This window comes from Artibeus jamaicensis, unplaced genomic scaffold (genome assembly GCF_021234435.1).
Source record: "Artibeus jamaicensis isolate MK-2021 breed Jamaican fruit bat unplaced genomic scaffold, CSHL_Jam_final contig_426, whole genome shotgun sequence".
NCBI lineage: Eukaryota > Metazoa > Chordata > Mammalia > Chiroptera > Phyllostomidae > Artibeus > Artibeus jamaicensis.
Genome location: NW_026521826.1, coordinates 4,859,436 through 4,876,070, shown reverse-complemented (window position 1 = coordinate 4,876,070; position 16,635 = coordinate 4,859,436). Strand labels below are relative to the sequence as shown.

General features: G+C 53.8%; 1 protein-coding gene across 3 annotated transcripts in view; it reads right to left on the bottom strand.

Annotated features, from left to right (window-relative positions):
• Positions 1-432: 432 nt before the first annotated feature.
• PFKFB3 (6-phosphofructo-2-kinase/fructose-2,6-biphosphatase 3) overlaps positions 433-16,635 on the bottom strand; it is a 73,654-nt gene continuing 57,451 nt past the window's right edge. For 2 of the 3 annotated variants that reach the window (XM_053665801.1, XM_053665803.1), the window contains exons 6-15: positions 16,455-16,511; positions 14,295-14,419; positions 13,313-13,520; positions 12,762-12,908; positions 12,491-12,595; positions 10,934-11,063; positions 10,219-10,281; positions 10,026-10,090; positions 8,065-8,238; positions 433-3,137 (exon numbers count right to left, since the gene is read on the bottom strand). In XM_053665801.1, the coding sequence (XP_053521776.1) occupies positions 3,090-3,137; positions 8,065-8,238; positions 10,026-10,090; positions 10,219-10,281; positions 10,934-11,063; positions 12,491-12,595; positions 12,762-12,908; positions 13,313-13,520; positions 14,295-14,419; positions 16,455-16,511 (1,122 nt within the window). In that variant the 3' untranslated portion in view covers positions 433-3,089. The remainder of the gene's footprint in view (positions 3,138-8,064; positions 8,239-10,025; positions 10,091-10,218; positions 10,282-10,933; positions 11,064-12,490; positions 12,596-12,761; positions 12,909-13,312; positions 13,521-14,294; positions 14,420-16,454; positions 16,512-16,635) is intronic. The other variant, XM_053665802.1, reaches the window with a different exon arrangement.

The following is a 16,635-nucleotide window of genomic DNA, read 5'->3' as shown; positions in this document are numbered from 1 at the left end:
CATGTGAGCACGCATTCGGCAAAACCCACGGAACTGTGTGAGAGTCACCCCTAGTGAAAACCATGGATTCCAATGAACAGTCATGGATCAGTATTGGCTCATCAGCTGTTAACACATGCACCACACATGTGAAATGTGTTCATAATAGGGGAGACTTAGTACACGGACAAGAGGAGGGCATATGGGAACTCCATACTAGCTGCTATGTCCTGTCGACCTGACGCTGCTATAAAAAATAAAGTGTATTAACTTTTTTTCTTAAAGTCAACACATTTTGTTTCCCCAACACTGGCACTAGGGTGATCAGGACCTGTGCGTCCTGTCTGACGGAGGCGGCAGAGAGGAAGATAACAGCCAAGGAGTGAGACTGGGTGCACAGGCCGCAAGCAGGACAGATTCTCCCGGCCAGAAAGGACCAGAGGTGCACTTCGGTGTATTTCAATCAGGTATTTTATTGTTCTGGCAACTGCAAAATATACAAATTTCTGAAAGGCAGCCCCTGTCTGAAAGCTGGTACAGCTTCATCCCAGGTAATTAATCCAGATATACAGAATGCAGAGAAGTTGTAGGTCACACAAAGAAGGCCCCACACCAACCAAGGAACAATAAACCCAGTCTAAAAAGCTTTCTGTTTTCAGGTTCCCTTATACACATTAAATAAATAAATAGCACATATGCTATCAAAATAATAAAAAAATAAATTTCAAGTATCACAAACGAAATCATCATTGGTGTGGTTCAAACAGTTTGTCTCCTCCCCCTACACAAAGAATATCATCCACGGTCTCAGGACAGAAAAAGGACAGAGAGGGTTACGCCCACCCCAAAACGAAGATGCAAAGTTAAAAACATTGGTCCCAGATATTTTTCAGGGGCGGAGGGTCAGAGGCAAAACACTGGTTCATGACTGCAACTCCATCCAACGCCTCCTTGGGTCAGACCACCGGCTTTCACCTCAGCAGCATCCCACCCTCCGAGGTCCCCCTCCCCATCCGTTTGTGTCCACCTCCCCACCTCAGCCCTTGCAAACCATGTCCCGTGGTAGGCAAGGCTCCATGTAAGTCTGTAGTGACTTCAGATGGCAGGGGGAGAGAAGCACCTTCACACGGCCCCACTCAAACCGTCTGGTGGGAGTCAAGAATCAGAGTTAGCGCTGACACCCAGAGAGAGAAGTTAGAGCTTCTCCAGAGAGAGAAGTCCAGAAGGTGGGACACAATCAGGTCATTGTCAAGAGCAGAACTGCAGGCCCCTGTGTCTAAATATATGACCAACCTACACACATATACTTGAGTCCACTAGACTCAAGACAGCGGGAAACAGGGAAAATAACCCAGGTCTTCGGTGGCACAGACTGTACATACAGACCCCCTCTCAGGCAGACTGACAAGCAGGGGGGTAGGGATTGAGTGATTTGGTGTGAAAACCTCCAACTTGATTGTAGGGTATCTGAAGCGTGTTCCATTTCCCACATAATCCCAACCAGAGAAATGTACATTCTCGAGGAGCTCCGCTCAGAAACAAAAATAGCTGTTCTCTCCACTTCCAGCTCCACTGTCCAAGCCTGCCCCGCCCACTCTCAGCTGTTTCAAGGGCTGAGAGGGGCAAGGATGTGAGGCTCGAAAGCAGAGGGCAGACAGGAAAGAGACCTTTGGCACCAGCTTTTAGAAAGATTCTCAAAGCGTTATTTGGACAAATGCTGGATCTCCAAATTGTTTCTTCTGGGCCTCAGGACACCCCTTTCCTCCCCCAGGACCTGGAGGCAACAAGGAGAAACCAGCAGGTAGAAACTACAGGTGCTGAGCATCATCACGTGTCCCCAAACCCTTACTTTGAACGGAGAGGACGTTCCCCAAGGAACCTAACACCATGCCAGGCACACGGCAGGTGCTCTGTGAAAGTGTACGACAGCTCACTCCAGGGACACCATGAACAGCCTCTTGGAGGAAGTGGCCTAGAGTGAGGGCCGCTGTCCCCATCTGGCAAATTAGGGAGGTGAGGGACGTCCTGAAGGAAGGAGGCCGGATCTTTGTTCTCCTCCACGCTGTCTCCCTGTCTCCCAGAGCTGTCCTCCCACCGATCTGAGAGCAGGTTCCAGCCAGCACCCCTGGAATCCCTTTGAGTCTCTCATCTTGTGGGCAAGGCCCAACTCCCCACTTTCTTTCACACTCGAGCCCGCAGGGCACAAAACCCAAACATCTAAGTTCCTGAAGAGAAGGTGTGACTTTCAGGTCACATGTTCTGCCAGAAAAAATGGTGCAAAAGCAAGCAGCCCCAGGAGAGCCACCTCTCAGGGGCCTCTGATCTAGGCCTGAGAGTGGAGGGACCACATAGCTCCACCGGAGGGTGAGGCCGTGGTGCTATTTCCTCTTGCTGACAGTCAGATGGTCCTTCAGCATCTTCAGAGGCCAAGCACAGACCTGGGAAGGTGTGTGGACATGCGGAGGGCCACTGCTCAGCTGACCAGCAAGTCCAGCTCAGGGGCTTCTGTCTGCACCTCCAGACCGGCTCTCCTGGCCAGCCCCATTCCAGCACGCGTCCTTTCTTCCCAAGTCAACGACCCAGGCCAAGATGCACGAACAAGCCTTGTGAAAGTTTTCGACATCCCTGAACCTCCAGCAGCTGGGATTTAGGCCCCTTTAATTTCAGGATTCTGGGACCAGTGTCACCTCCCCAGCTGAGAACATTCCAGGCCACAGTCACAAAAGTGAAACAAAATAAAACAGCACAGAGGTGTCCGACAGCCCCTCCTCACGGCCTTCTCTCACCTCCTCCACAGCTCACCGTCCTCACCCAGCCTTGTGGAGAGTCAGTGAGACACTCAGCCCTGGACAGCGGAGAGAGGGCTGGGGTGCGGGTGGCTGCGGCTGCACGCGGAAGCATGGACTCTGGGCACACGCGGGAAAGGCATGCTGGGGTCGCGGCCACCCCAATGCTGTGGGGGGCACGGGTTCACTCTGACCGGCAGACCCCTCTTCTATGCCACCCCGCTCCGTTCTGGGAGAAGTCCTTGGAACCGCTGGCCTCAGGCGGATGGAAGAGCCCCTACCTAAGCTGCAGGAAAGGAAATGGAACGAACCAGCGGGTCTGCCTCAGTGCGTCCCGGAGGAGTTGGCGCTGCCCTGCGAGCCGTTCACGTTCTGTTTTCAGGAGAAACGAGAGTGGAGAAGGGGCATTATTATTACTGTAGCCTAGGTTTCTAAAGCAAAAGACTAAAGCCATGCAATTGAGATTTCACCTTCCCTCTCCCCGGACAAAAAACACAACCCAAAAGAGCATATTAACCAAACTGTTGGCAGTTGCCCAGGGAGGCCCCAGGAGCACGTGGAGAACAGGCCAGAGCTGCATGGGAGAAGGGCCTGTGACGCATGGGAGAAGGGCCTGTGACAGAGGCCTGACATCTGCCTGCAGGAGGCAGGAAGGATGGGGGGGCAGACAGCAGGCAGCTCTGTAGGTCAGAGCTGTTCTGGGGAGCAATGGGGTCAGCACCTAAGAGACCCTCAGCTCACAACCCTTGAGAGTCCAGGGAAGTCTTGCTGGGCACGCCAGGCAGAAGATGTGCTGGGGACCCCCAAAGAAGCATAAGGACTCTCCTGTCCCTACAGCTCTCTTCCCGTTCTAGTCAGAGCAATCCTAGCCAGAGCCTCACCCACTTAAAAAATGTTTTCTCAGCCAGCTGGGGACAGAGGATGGCTGCCACCACACAGCCGCAGTCCCTTTACCTAACCTCCTCAATTTACCTGCAAAAAAGGGAGCCGCTTTTCAAAAAGTGTTCTCTCCCATCCTAAGAGTCTACAGTAAGACTGTCTCAAACGGGTCCAGGGAGCAAATGGGACCCAGGCAAACAGATATGAAAAGATCACCTCGGCCCCTCCCTCCCCTGCCCATGCAGAACCACGGGCCCTGGTGCAGAAATCCGTACAGGAGAGAACCCCTGGGCTGGCGGCACCGAAGCCCAGATCTGAGCCTGCTCTCAGCCAGACTCAGCAGCCCAGGTGACCCAACCCTCCAACCACAAGCATGTCATATAGCCTCTGGGGCTGGGGGCATGCTCTGGGGAAGGCCCTGTCACTTTGCAACCAGAGAGGACCCGGCTGGCTTATGGGATCAGAGTGAGGTCCCCCTGCCCAGCTAGCTCCAACCCACCCTCGTACATGGCAAGCCCAAGGCTCCGAGCGCCCACACAGGACAGCAATGAGACAATGACACTGGGGGTTGCAGGCACAGGCTATGTCAAACCATTCACTCATGGTGTCCCTGGCTCAGGATGCACGGAGGGAAAGGAGGAAGCAAGATAGGGGGCCTCAAGACAATGGTGCTGCTCTTAAAAATCACAAGTTCTCTGGCACGAGGTGTATGAGTCACATACTTTACAATGGGCAGTCTTCACACAGAACGAGACGCCCTGCCGGGCAGAGATGCCATGACTCAGAGATGCAGAGGGCACAGAGGGGCATGCACCAAACCATTTACCTTTCCAAGGTTAGTAAGGAGAAAACTTTGAGAAAATGTGACAGACAGTTCGTCTTTCAAGCATAGTGTGGGCAAAGGAAGAAACATGTTGGAAAAGAAAAACAAAACATCTTTAGTAGTGTTTTGTCCTTAGTGTGCATTTGAAATTTCAAAATCCAGGGTGCATGGTGAATGGTTGGCCCCACGCACTGACAGAGCCCTGGGGAAGGGACTGCAGGGCACCACATCTGGCGAGGCTGTCTCTCCCACTTCACCAGGAAACCACCCTCACTGGCATCCTTAAGCCACAATCCCAAGGGCTCCCCCACTTCCCATTCTCTTGGTGCTCCTGCCCCTCATAAGAAAGCCCACTGGCCTGTGTGGAAGGAACAGGAGGGCATGGAAATGCAGAGCGGAGTGCGAACCAGAGCCGGGGACACACCCACCAAAGCACAGGGCACAGTTTCTCCCTTGAGAACGGCTACCGGCCACCGGGCACTGACTACGTGCCAGAGATTCTGTCAGTGCTGCATTATCAAAGCACCTTGTAACGTTCTTATCTCCATTTTACGGACAAGGGAGTTGGCATCCTAGAACTGCACTACCTTGCCCAGAGTTCCAAGGAGAGTAGAGCCAAGATCCAAACCCAGCTCAGTGTGACTTTAATAATACATTTTGGGATCTGCACCCCAGACATGGGCTCGTTTTCCTGGGCTCCGCTGGGTGCTGAGACCACAGAAAATGCCTCCCTCCCCAGCAGGAAGATTTCTTCCCTGGCAACAGCAGACCCTGGGTCAAAAAGGAACAGGAAATGCACAGATCCATAGGGCTGTTACTATGCCCACATTAAATAAACACACCTCAGCCTCGGGAAGCTGCTGCAGGGAGAGGCTGCAAGAGGCAAACGTAAATCAAACAGCTCTGGGCAGCCCCACAGGCTGCAAGTGTCGGGTGCCCGGGACAGGGGCAGGTGAACAGTAGTATCTTGGCTGTTCCCAAAAACCAGCCCAGAGAAAGCAGCCAACCTTCAGGACTGGGGGGCCTGGTTAAGTCGGGGCTCTCCCATTTGACTGGCAGGATGTCCACGGCAAGTGACTTAACCTCAGCCCTCATCTGGTAAACGGGAATAGCATCTGCCCTGCAAATGTCCTGGGGTTATTTTAAGGATCAAAGATAGGAGACCTGAGCAAGCGCGTTTTCCGTGAGCTGTATGTAGAGCATGACGAAATACATTTCACTACAGGTGCAGCCATCTAATCTAAGCTCGATGCCAAACAACTGTTTTCCCAGAACAAGCCAAGCTTTTAAGGCTTATCAGGCTGAACTCTCAAGCCCTCTCCTCATCCGTGAGATGTGAGTGGCTGGGGAGGGTAATATTTCATGGTGGTTGTTACTGTGACTGCGATACAGAACTGCCAGGGCAATGGAAACGCTCTGGCCAAAACTTAACCAGAACTTTCTGCACAGAGCTCTGGCTAGAGGGAAGGGGAAACCAAGCAGGTCTGATTTGGAAGCTGCGCCCAATCCTGAACATGGCCATTAAGGCAGAGCAGGTTCCCATGCAGGACAACCTGATCCAGAGCAACAGTTTCCAGAGTGGGGGTCCCTGCCAGGACAAGAGGGAGAGACTGCAGGGTCTCTCTGTTTTGTAGATTATAGACTCTGGGTAAATTTTCCTCTCAGAACAAAAAGGCTCTCCAGGGGAGACACAGAACTTAAAACACAATGGCAGCCAGGGTAACACCTAGCTGACCACCAAAATCTGAGGCTAGAGGGACAAATGAGATTAATAGTAACAGCAACCCAGGACCCTGAGAGGGAGCGAGGAGGAGCCAGCTGTAGCCTTGGCAGCATCAGGACACAGAGAAAACACATGGGCCACAATTACTTCTTGTGTCCTTTGCTAATAACTCATGAATCCCCTTCTCCCTCCTGCTGTGCCCCTCTTCCTCCTTCAGATGCCACAAAAACTGTCGTTATCCTCAACACGTTAACAGGCAGGAGGGCAAACTGGAAAGCAAGGAGAAGGAGGTGCTAGCAGCAAAATTATCTAGAGAAAAATACTTACAAACAGGCTTTCCCTAGCAAAGGCTGCAGAGAGAAAAGGTGGAGAGAGAGAGGTCAGTAGAGGGATGGGGTATGAGGGCCAAGTCACACGGAATCAGAACACCCTCTGCTGGGACCCTCCCAGCCCGGCGCGGCTTCCAGGCTGCCTGAGGGTTCAGCTGGGCGACCCCAGAGGACTGTCCTGTCAGAGTGCTGGAAAGGCCCCGCCGCCATGCGTCCTCTGTGACCCAGGACAGTGCAGCCCCACCTCCCCCTGAACTCAACCCAGGCTGGAACCCCCAAATGTCACTGATGGTGGCCTCTCAACTTCCAACTAGGGCCCCACAGTTTACACCAAAACAGTGTCACAGACACACCACGCGGAACTTCAGTTCTCAGCCCTGAAAGGAGTATTAAGTAGTCATCTCCAAATCCTACCCCTCCTTTTAAAAGATAAGGAGACTGAAGGTTCGGGAGGGAGGCAGCCTGACAATAAAATCCCACAGCCGGCGCCGCTGGGTGGGGGGGACAGACACCACTGTGCTCACACCCAGCACCGACTCCCTCTGCGACCTGCTCCAGCAGCAGGTGCTCCTCCCCATCCCACCGACGGGGAAGACTGAGGCCTGCCCAAGGCTGCCCAGCACCTGCCCCCACATCACATTTCCGGACACCACAGGGTTTAAATGGGCTTCAGGAGAAATGTGGAAAGAGTTTGCGGGCCTCAACATGGAGCTTGTAAACAAATCCAATGCAAAACTTAGCTGTGCCTTATCTGTAAGAGACCAGGCCTGGTGGGTGGAGGTGGGGGGATACCCCTCAGTGGGACCCAAACTTGTGCCCAGAGTTTTCTATGTCCCACAGATTCTTGGCTGTCATTGAAGAAAAAAAAATGGTTTCGTAAAAACAAATCTTAATGCCCAAGAGCCAAGATCTTTGGGCCTTTAATCTTCATAGTGAATGAAGTGAATTTTAATTGGTTTTCAGTTTTTTGCTTGCTTGTTTGTTTGTTTGTTTTTTACTATCTGCTAAACAAGCTACACTACGTGAGGAAGTGGCTATTTCCAGACCACCCAGCTTGGCAGGGCGGGCTGCCTGGCTCTCCCCAGGCCACGCAGGCCCTGGGTGAGGACACTCTCCACGGGGCCCCTTCGACTCCAGTACTTCTGCGAGAAGGAGCCACGGCAAGAAAGGAAGGAAAACTACGCAGCCACGGGCCTGGGACAGAAAAGACACCCTCGGGCCACACAGAAGCCAACAAACAGCCCAGAGCTGCATGGAGACCGACTTCCCAACTAGGGGCTGCCTTCAACTTCTCTCGAGAAAGACCTATTCACGAATGTGGACGGGACACAGACACTTTGCCACCTCTTCTGCTCTGCCCGGCGCTGCCCAGCGAAGGTCGCCTCCTCAGAGAGCAGGTGTGCGCACTCACGGCCACGGTCGGGGAGGACCTGCCTGCGGACTTCCAGGGTGCCACAAACTTCCGAGGCTGCGCCCACGCTTTCTCGCTCCACCACCCGCCTGGTCAGGGGACACACTGCAGGGAGGGGAGGGGGGGTAACGCACTTGTCCGGGCAGCTGTGCGGGCACCTCCGGGGGCAGGCAGTTGGGCAGGGCAGCGGAGGCAGGGGCCGCATGCTCCTCAAAGCTGTTGATGCGAGGCTTTTTGGTGGGCTCGGGGCTGGCTAGTGGGGTGACACTATTGCGTCTCATGAGTGGGTTAGGTCCCTTCTTTGCGTCCTAAGCAAGACAAAGACAAAAGAGAGAAGGCGACAGTTATGTGGAGAGGGAAAGTGAAAAAGCACAAACAAGAAAAAAATCCAAACCAAATACAACATATTGCTCTGCTTCTGGATTTTACTGACACAACGAGCTGGACCAAGGTGGCTGTCCCTGGGGCCACAGCGTTGCCTCTGTGTCTCACATCTCCCAGTCGACAAGATGACAGGACCATCTCCTCCCAAGCCCCTTTCCGGGTCATCCTGAGACACCCACCAAGATAAACGCGACACAGTCACAAAGCAGGTGACAGAAGAACAGCAGGACCAGTTCTGCACAGTCACTCAATTACAGGACATACCAAGGCGGGAGAAAAGAACCTTGATGCCATCCTTCGAGAACGAGAGCAGAGGGGAGAGAGGCCTGGGCATGAGGCTCAGGTAGCCACTAAGGGGACAGGATGGCAGGAGGGCAGGGGGGGCGTCCATTCTGGACCCCTGCAAGCTGCCCATGAGCCAGAATCTGCAGAGCAGATGTGGAACGGCTTCTGCATCCAGTAACTATGCCCTGCCCTGGCTCTGGACCAGAAAGGCAGGTTTCAAAGCCAGCCAGGGGACTGAAGACGCAGAAGACCCAAGGGAGGCAAAAATGGCCAAACACTAGTCTTCTGACCAAGTGCCAAAGCGACTGTAGTGATCCCCATGGCCTGTCACTGTAGCTCATGACCCAGGAGCCTGAGTTAGAGCCTGTCTCCACCGAGACCCTGACCCAATCCTGCACAATAGTGTTCAGGAACCATCAGAGTCCAGTTCAGCTGAACCCCGCTGCTGGGGGTCAGGCTGGGAGGCTGCTCCTCTCAGAACCCCAGGAAATGCAGCACCCTCCAACCACCCACATTCAGAAGGGGGCGTCACAGAGCCAAGGGACGCCATCCTCTTGTGTCTCAGTCAACCAGCCAGGCAACTGCTGGTGGAAGCCAGGACTTTAATGCCAAAATCTTCTGGCCAAGCTCCCATGAAACAGGAAAGTCCCCTGCACCAATGGGAACATCATACTCGGTACATGCGGAAGCGTCGGACTGATGCTGGCAAAGCACGCATTTCCAGTCGGTACTAAGTACATTTCAACTTTCTTCCACAACATCCGCCTGGGTGGAAATCGGCTGTGCCCTTGGGAGAGCCCGCCAGGCTGACCGCCCAAGTCTCAGACCTCCAGGGGGAAATCCAATGCCACCAGGCCCTGGGGTCTCCTGAAAAACTTTCCACCCACCAACCCTCTCGCCTCTAATTTCCAAATCATATGTTTCTCCAGTTCCACTTCCTTTTGCATGATTATCACTTCTTGGTAATTCTGTACTTAAGTGCACAGAGATGACTGAGCAGATTTGCTGATCCTGTTTCAACCTGTAACTCTGCAACTCGAAAGCAGTTTTAGGCGCTCCAAAGGAAGAGGCAACAATATTTGTGCTGTGGTTCCATTTAAGATCAGAATGTGTCTTCTTCTTCCATGCTCACTTCTCAGGTCAAGTAGAAACGGGGAAGAAAGCATGGAAAGAGAAAAAAAGAAGACACCAAGAAGCCACAAGAGACAGGGCAGGAGCACACAGACGCTGAGGGAAGGCAGGGGAGAAACACCCAGGCCGGCGGAGTCCCAGCAAACTACCTCAGGGAGAACCCACTGGAAGACACACGTCAGCATTCACAGGCAACACCGTACTGGGCACCTCCCAAGAGTTCCCACGCACTGGTCCTCGGGGTGGAGCACAGGAGGGGGTGCTGACGGGCCAGAGGCATGAGACCTCCACTCACCTCTGACCTCTCCCGGTGAGTGTTCACTGACTCCACATTCAGGTAGATGGATTCCACACGGCAACCTGGGCGGGGGGTGGGGAGAGAGCAGATCCCGGTTAGAGGGGGCGGGCCGCTTACAGCCCCACAGCCACCAGAGCCACTATCCCAAGGGGAAGGTCACACGCAGCCCAGGCTGTGTCACCACACTCACCATAAGCGACTGGAGTCAGTTTCAGGACGGTGTGAAGCGGGCATTTCAGGTAAGGCATCTCCTCTGAAAAAACAGAGAAACAGCTCCATGATTCGATAGGAGACTCAAGGATGGACACTGCGAGGCCTCCAGTAAGAGAACTGCCAGGTTGGCACCTCGGAGGCCTGGCCGGGCAGGGCTGTCTCCCCTGGCCCCCCACCCTCACTCGAGGCAGGTAGCCCTCGAGAAAACACCTAGCCCAGACAACAAAATCAAAACAAACCCCAAACCCTCTCTCATACAACAAGTTACAGTTATAAAGAAAGTCATTCCCCAAACAACTTAGGTGCGTTGAGCTTCAGCTGAACCTCACGCAGACTCAGACTCAAATTTTAAGTTTGAGGTTTCGGGGCAGTTGTTCCCCAGAGGTGGGCTGAAGAGAAGAGCTGTCCCTCCCAAAGCCCCCGAGGTGTGAGTGGACGAGGGCTTTCAGGAGGCTGTCTCATGGAGCTGCGGGCCCACCATGCCCCCTGCTGTGCTGCAGGGTCTCACAGGGATTGACAAGGAAGGGCGGGGCCTAAGGGCCCAAGTGGAACAGACCACGTGTGTGCACTGGGTCAGGAGGATGAGATCTGAAGCGACCCAAACTCGGAGGCCGGCTTCCCTCCCTCCTCTCAGGGACCACAACTGGCTCCCAATCCCACCCCACCCAGAGAGTCTGCGGGGAAGGAGGCACCTGCGCTCTTATCCAGGAAGTAGGCCAACAGGCATCGCAGGACGGCCTGGTGGCAGACGACCAGCACGTTCTCCTGCCGCTCCAGCTCCATGATCACGGGCTCCAGGCGCTGCACCAGATCCTGGTAGGACTGCAGGACAGAGGGAGAGGGGACGGGTCTGTGTTGTGGCAGCCTGCCACCCCGGCCACCCCTCGTAAGAAACTAGAGAACACACAATCAATCACTCAGTGGTGGGAGAGAGCCACAGCCCCGGTGGGCACTGGGGAAGCCACCTCGACTGGCTCCCTCCGAACGGGAGTCTCCCTCCTCCGAACGGGAGTCGTCAGTGTTGGTCAGGATGCGGAGGGGCAATCCCGAGAGGACACAGCCTGCGTCCTCCCTCTCACTGTCCCTCCCTCCCCTCACCTTCTGCAGGAGAGGGTGAGGAAAGGAAGTCCTGGTACGGAGCAACGTGATGAGCTTTGACAATGTTAAATTAAATGACGAGCATGACACAGCAGCCCCCATGTGGTACAATTCCATTTATGTGAAATGTCCACAACAGGCAACTCCACAGAAAGCAGATCTGTGGTTGGCGGATGAGGGAGAATTGGGATTGACAGCTAACAGGTTGGGGTTTCTTTTGGGATTGATGGGATGTTCTAGAATTAGTGGTAATGGTTGCATGGTACCGTGAATATACTGAAAACCACTGGATTATATACTTTAAGATGGCTAAAACAGTGAATTTTGTATTATGTAAATTGTACGTCAATAAAAGTTGAAAAAGAAGGGGTAAGCCTATGATTTTTAAGAGTACCAAGGTCCGATTTACAATGGTCTCTCTGCTGTTCCCCTTACTTCTCTTACTAACCAGGTCCCAGGGAACAAGAGCCAGGGTGATATAAAAGGACATCCTCTTGGGCTATGGGGGAACAGAGATGTGACAGGCCACAGACGGGAAGGATTCCCAATCAGTGTTACCATGCCAAGGCCTGCGGGGGACCCCAGGGTACCACATGCGTTCCAGACTCTCTGTCCAGGGCTCCAAGCAGCTACTTGCTCAGCCAAAGCGAGTTGTAAACGGCTTTTGAAAACGCCCTCCATCAGTGTCAACTCAGTCAGCATGACTGGCTTGAGATGACATGTCTGCCATCTCCCACGCAGCCACAGGGAGAACCCTTGCAATGAGTGATAACTACCCATGATTGTCGTCCTCTCTCACACTGTCCTGTGTGTTGTTAGAGAAACACATCTCTCACTGTTGCCCATAGGAAAATACAACTATACTGCTCTTGGAGCTGGTCATAAGGTTCAGCTTAGGAAGAACCATTTCGAAGGTGAAAGGCCAAGAACAAGCATCAGAACAAGTACGGGGCTCACTGTGCGTAATCCGTTGCTAGTACCTGTCCACCTAGGTGCCCAGCAGCCCTCTCCGGGCCTAGCCCGACACCCTGGCCGCTGAAGGATCATCACGTGCTTCCCCACGCACAGCACACAGCTGCCACAGCTGAGCATACTCCGCCAAACGGACAATGGACCGTAGGTGGAAGGGGGAGCAGCACCAGCACACCTACCTCCCCCGTGGGGTACCGGTAGTAGTACTTGTCCTGCTCACGCAGAGCGTACTCCTCAGGGTAGGTGTCCTTTATCTCCTCGTAGGTCATCTCCTCACAGACACCCTGGAGAAAACACCAAAGGTCACTTAAGAGAACACGCCTCAAGGGCCAGCTCGAATTGGTCAACACAGTACAGGTATAGAAGGGCTCTCAGGATTTCCAGCAGACTCGGCTGGATGAGGCTTCCGTGCTCCCACCCTGCACAGCCACAGCCAGGCCCGGGACTCACAGCATCGATTTCGTTGAGCGCCTTCCACTGTTCGTAGGGAAGCTGGAGGGCTTCTGCCGTCTGGATGGTACTCTTCAGCTGGCTGGTCCACACCTTGAGGTCCTTTAGGTTCTGCTCCTCCACGAATTTGCTCAGGGCGTTGGCAAACTGAGAGGGCACGGGACAGAAGGGACACACACTGGACTCCAGGCCCCCAGGCCTGCTCCACACTGGGGACGGTCACCCTGCTGTCATTCGAATGGTGAGGAGGAGACCGAACAACTGAAAAGCTACTCCCACACCCTCCTCACAGTCCCGGAGACACTCCCTTCTGTCCACACGAACACAGGCCCACCCACAGGGACACACACAGATGCACAGAGACACACAGAAACACACACATGCAGGGTTACCCAGACACAGACATGCACAGAGGGACAGGAACACGAATGTAGACAGAGGCATAGACACATATAGACACGCCCACACAGACACATGCATATACACATATACAGAGGGGTGTACACACACCCCATCCTTAGTCCCCTGCCTTCCCCCCGCTCCCCTCCTACCTTCCTGCCCCTGCTGGACAGGCCCGAGTCCCCCCCGATCTTCCCCTGGAGGTTGTGCTCGCTCTCGCCGTGCCGGCACAGGTAGATGGTGCGGGGCTGCACGTGGATGTTCATCAGGTAGTACACGATTCGGCTCTGGATGTGGTCCTGAACTCTGTTCACCAAGAACCGCCGGCCCACGTCGATCACCTTGATCAGGGACAGGTCCCTGCACAGAAGGGCGACAGGTGATCAGAACCCTCCTCTTGCCAGCGCGGCACGGCCAGCTGGGGTCAGGTCCCCCCGGCGTGGCCAACGGCAGAGCTCGGCCCCAAAAGAGCCACAGTGCTGGCCCACGCTCCTTGAGGGCAAGGACTGAATCTCTTTCATCTGAGAGTCAGAGTGTGAATATGAGTGTGTAACTCACACAGCAGTGTGTGGTCAAGAGGCCAACTCGCCTCCCAGAAAAGGGGGAGAGAAAAGCAACAGAATGGAAGAAAATAAAGGTGATACCAGAGGGACCACAGCGAGACTGGGCTCAAATACTCACTTTCCACATTTCTACATAGTGTCTGAAATTATTACAATGAACATGTAATCAAGGATTTTTTTACAGATATATGCATATATATACACACACACTTCTGATCTTCACCCAAGGACATACAGACTTATTGGTTTTAGAAAGAGGGGAAGGAAGGGAGAGAGAGAGGGAGACAGACATCAGTGTGAGAGTGAAATATCCATCAGAGGCCTCTCTCACGCGCCCTGCCTGGGGACCAAACCCGCAACCTGGGCGTGCGCCCCGATCAGGAACCAGACAAGTAGCCTTTTGGTTTACAGGACAACACTCCAACCAACTGAGCCACACTGGCCAGGGCTAAAAGACACTTTACAAGAGAGTATCTGAAAATGTCCAGGAGCAACTGCATTGTGGGAACTTCAGAAAACATTAAAAGCCCCAAAGTAAGTGATTCAGAGCCGATCACCCCTTAAGAATTACCTATCACATTTGTCGGGGTCGAGGGGCTGATAGCTGGCTTCGTAGCAGCTAATTCTCTTCATGAAGTCGTCCATCGCCTCTGCTGAGTTGCAGTCTTTGTAGTCTGGGCTGGAGATTTTCACTTCCTGTAACACCACAAAGAGGCAGCTGATGAATCACGCCAGCGGCTTTCTGCTTAGCTGAGGCAGGATTTGGGGCTGACACACTGGAAAGCACAAACAGACTCAGAGTGATGATGATCCGACCCGGTGTTTAAGAGAAAAGAGAGACGTGCTGGTGTCGAGGCCGGACCCAGTGATTAAGCGGGCAGAGCGGCAGGGCAGACGAGGGATCACCGTCTGGGAGGACAGAGCAGGAGACCCACGAGACGTCTAATGAACACCTCGGAAGCCCCAGGACTTGGGATCGATCCAGTGCTCGTGTCAGCCCCAGACGTCCCAGCCCTCAACCCAGCTGGGCTCCGTGTGAGCGTCCCCAACGTTCCCCGCACCCAGAGCGGAGGAGGCTGTCTGTTAGCAGAGCTGCACTAGGGAGTCGCTGGCGACGGCCCAGGCCCGTGTTGTCACGCAGGCTTCTTCCTCCACTACCCACAGACGGGGCAGAATACACAGCAACTGGTCCTTGATGAACATTTTTCTACCTGGATCCCTTCCAACGTTTGTTCTTATGGGAGGAAGATGGAGAACAGACTCTGGGGCCTGCCATCTCTTCTAAATGAACAACAGGTCTGAGCAACCTGGCGGACTTCAGGGAAACTCTGAATTTCTTAATGCATGTGTCCTTTTCCTCCACCACAACTAGCACGGACCTAAAAGAGAGGCAGCTACTCTTTCAAAATCCAAATGCAAGGGGGAGCTGGTGATTCATAGCACAGAGCTTCAGTCTGGGAAGAGAAAAAGTACTAGAGCTGGATGGCGTTGGTGGCTGCACAGTCACGAGACCGAGCAAGAACAATGGAACTGAACACTTGGGAGCAAATCTCTTCTCCTTAACACAGCCACCCACACGGAGAGAAGAGCGGAAAGGCCTGCGCGGCAAAGTCGCTCTGCGGCTTAATCAGAGAAAGAGGCTTCTGAACTCGGAGGGGCGGGGAAAGGGACTCCTGGCCACGTCCTGTGGCGACCACTCGCTGGGGAAAAGTGACTCTGCAGCTGCTCTGTCCTTTACCACCAAGTGGAACCAGCAGAAACAAACCAAAGAAAAACAGCAGAGCCCTTTGTTGAGATTACAATGACTTGTTTCCTCCTCCTTTGAGCCTCTTCCGCCGGACTGGTTTTCCACGATCTGAATAGCCTTTCCTAAAATATGAACTCATTTCTTAGAAACGCCTGCAAATATTCCCACTGCCTTGGAGAAGAGGCCCAGTATCAGAAGCTAATGAGCACCCAGCGCCCTTTGAAAGAGGCGCACTTCCATGCGGCAACACCACCGTGCTTCCTGTCGACATAGCAAACCTGCTTCTCTTTACAGCTATGTCTTATTCTGATGTACTGAAGCGGGATAGGGAAATATCTACAACACGAGAAGGTGGCTTGTGGTAAAGTCTTCACGGTAACATTTCTATTGGTGATATATTGCTATCAAGTGATACAATTAAGAATCAAATGAAGCTGCCAACCACCCTCAACTCCTCAGGCAGCACCCCCGCCGCGGCACAGGGAGAGGGGGAGGCTCTGCTCAGACACACAGGCAGGAAGACAGCCGACCGCCCCTGCGCTTGTCCGACTTGATTCTGTCTTTAGTCTGCCCAGTCCTATCCTGATCTGCTAGGGCTCTTAATAGTAAAGAGCCTGTTGCCTGCTTTCCCCGGTGGAAGGGAAGCTGCCCCTGGCCCTAAGCCGCCCATCAGAAACTGTGCCACCCAGAGAAACTCTTCCCAAACCCTGCCTTCCCTCTCCTGTCCCACAGACAATGCTTTCTGCTGACTGTCTGAAAGGACCCTGGATACAGCCGGGCCAGCGCACAAAACATGCTTCTAGCTAAATACCACTCTCCACTTCTGACCTCCCCAGACCCCCCTTCTCCGACAGAAATCAACGATGAGCGGAGGGAGCCAGCTTGTTCTCCGAGTCTGGTTCCTCCCCCTGGGCCGGGCCTGGTCTCCGAGTCCCTGCTTTTCTCAGATGGAGCTACCAGGGCGGTGGTCCTACGTTGTCTTACCATAATGTTAGAGGCCACAACTGTAGGGTCGTCGCACACCGACTCGATGAAAAACACCTGGGGAGAAGAGGGACAGGAGCCTTAGGGAACAATACCTGTGGTCACACAAAGGGCCAAGGTTGCTATCACTGTGATGTCACCACCACATCTGAGGAGGAATGACACTGCTCACAAATCCTCA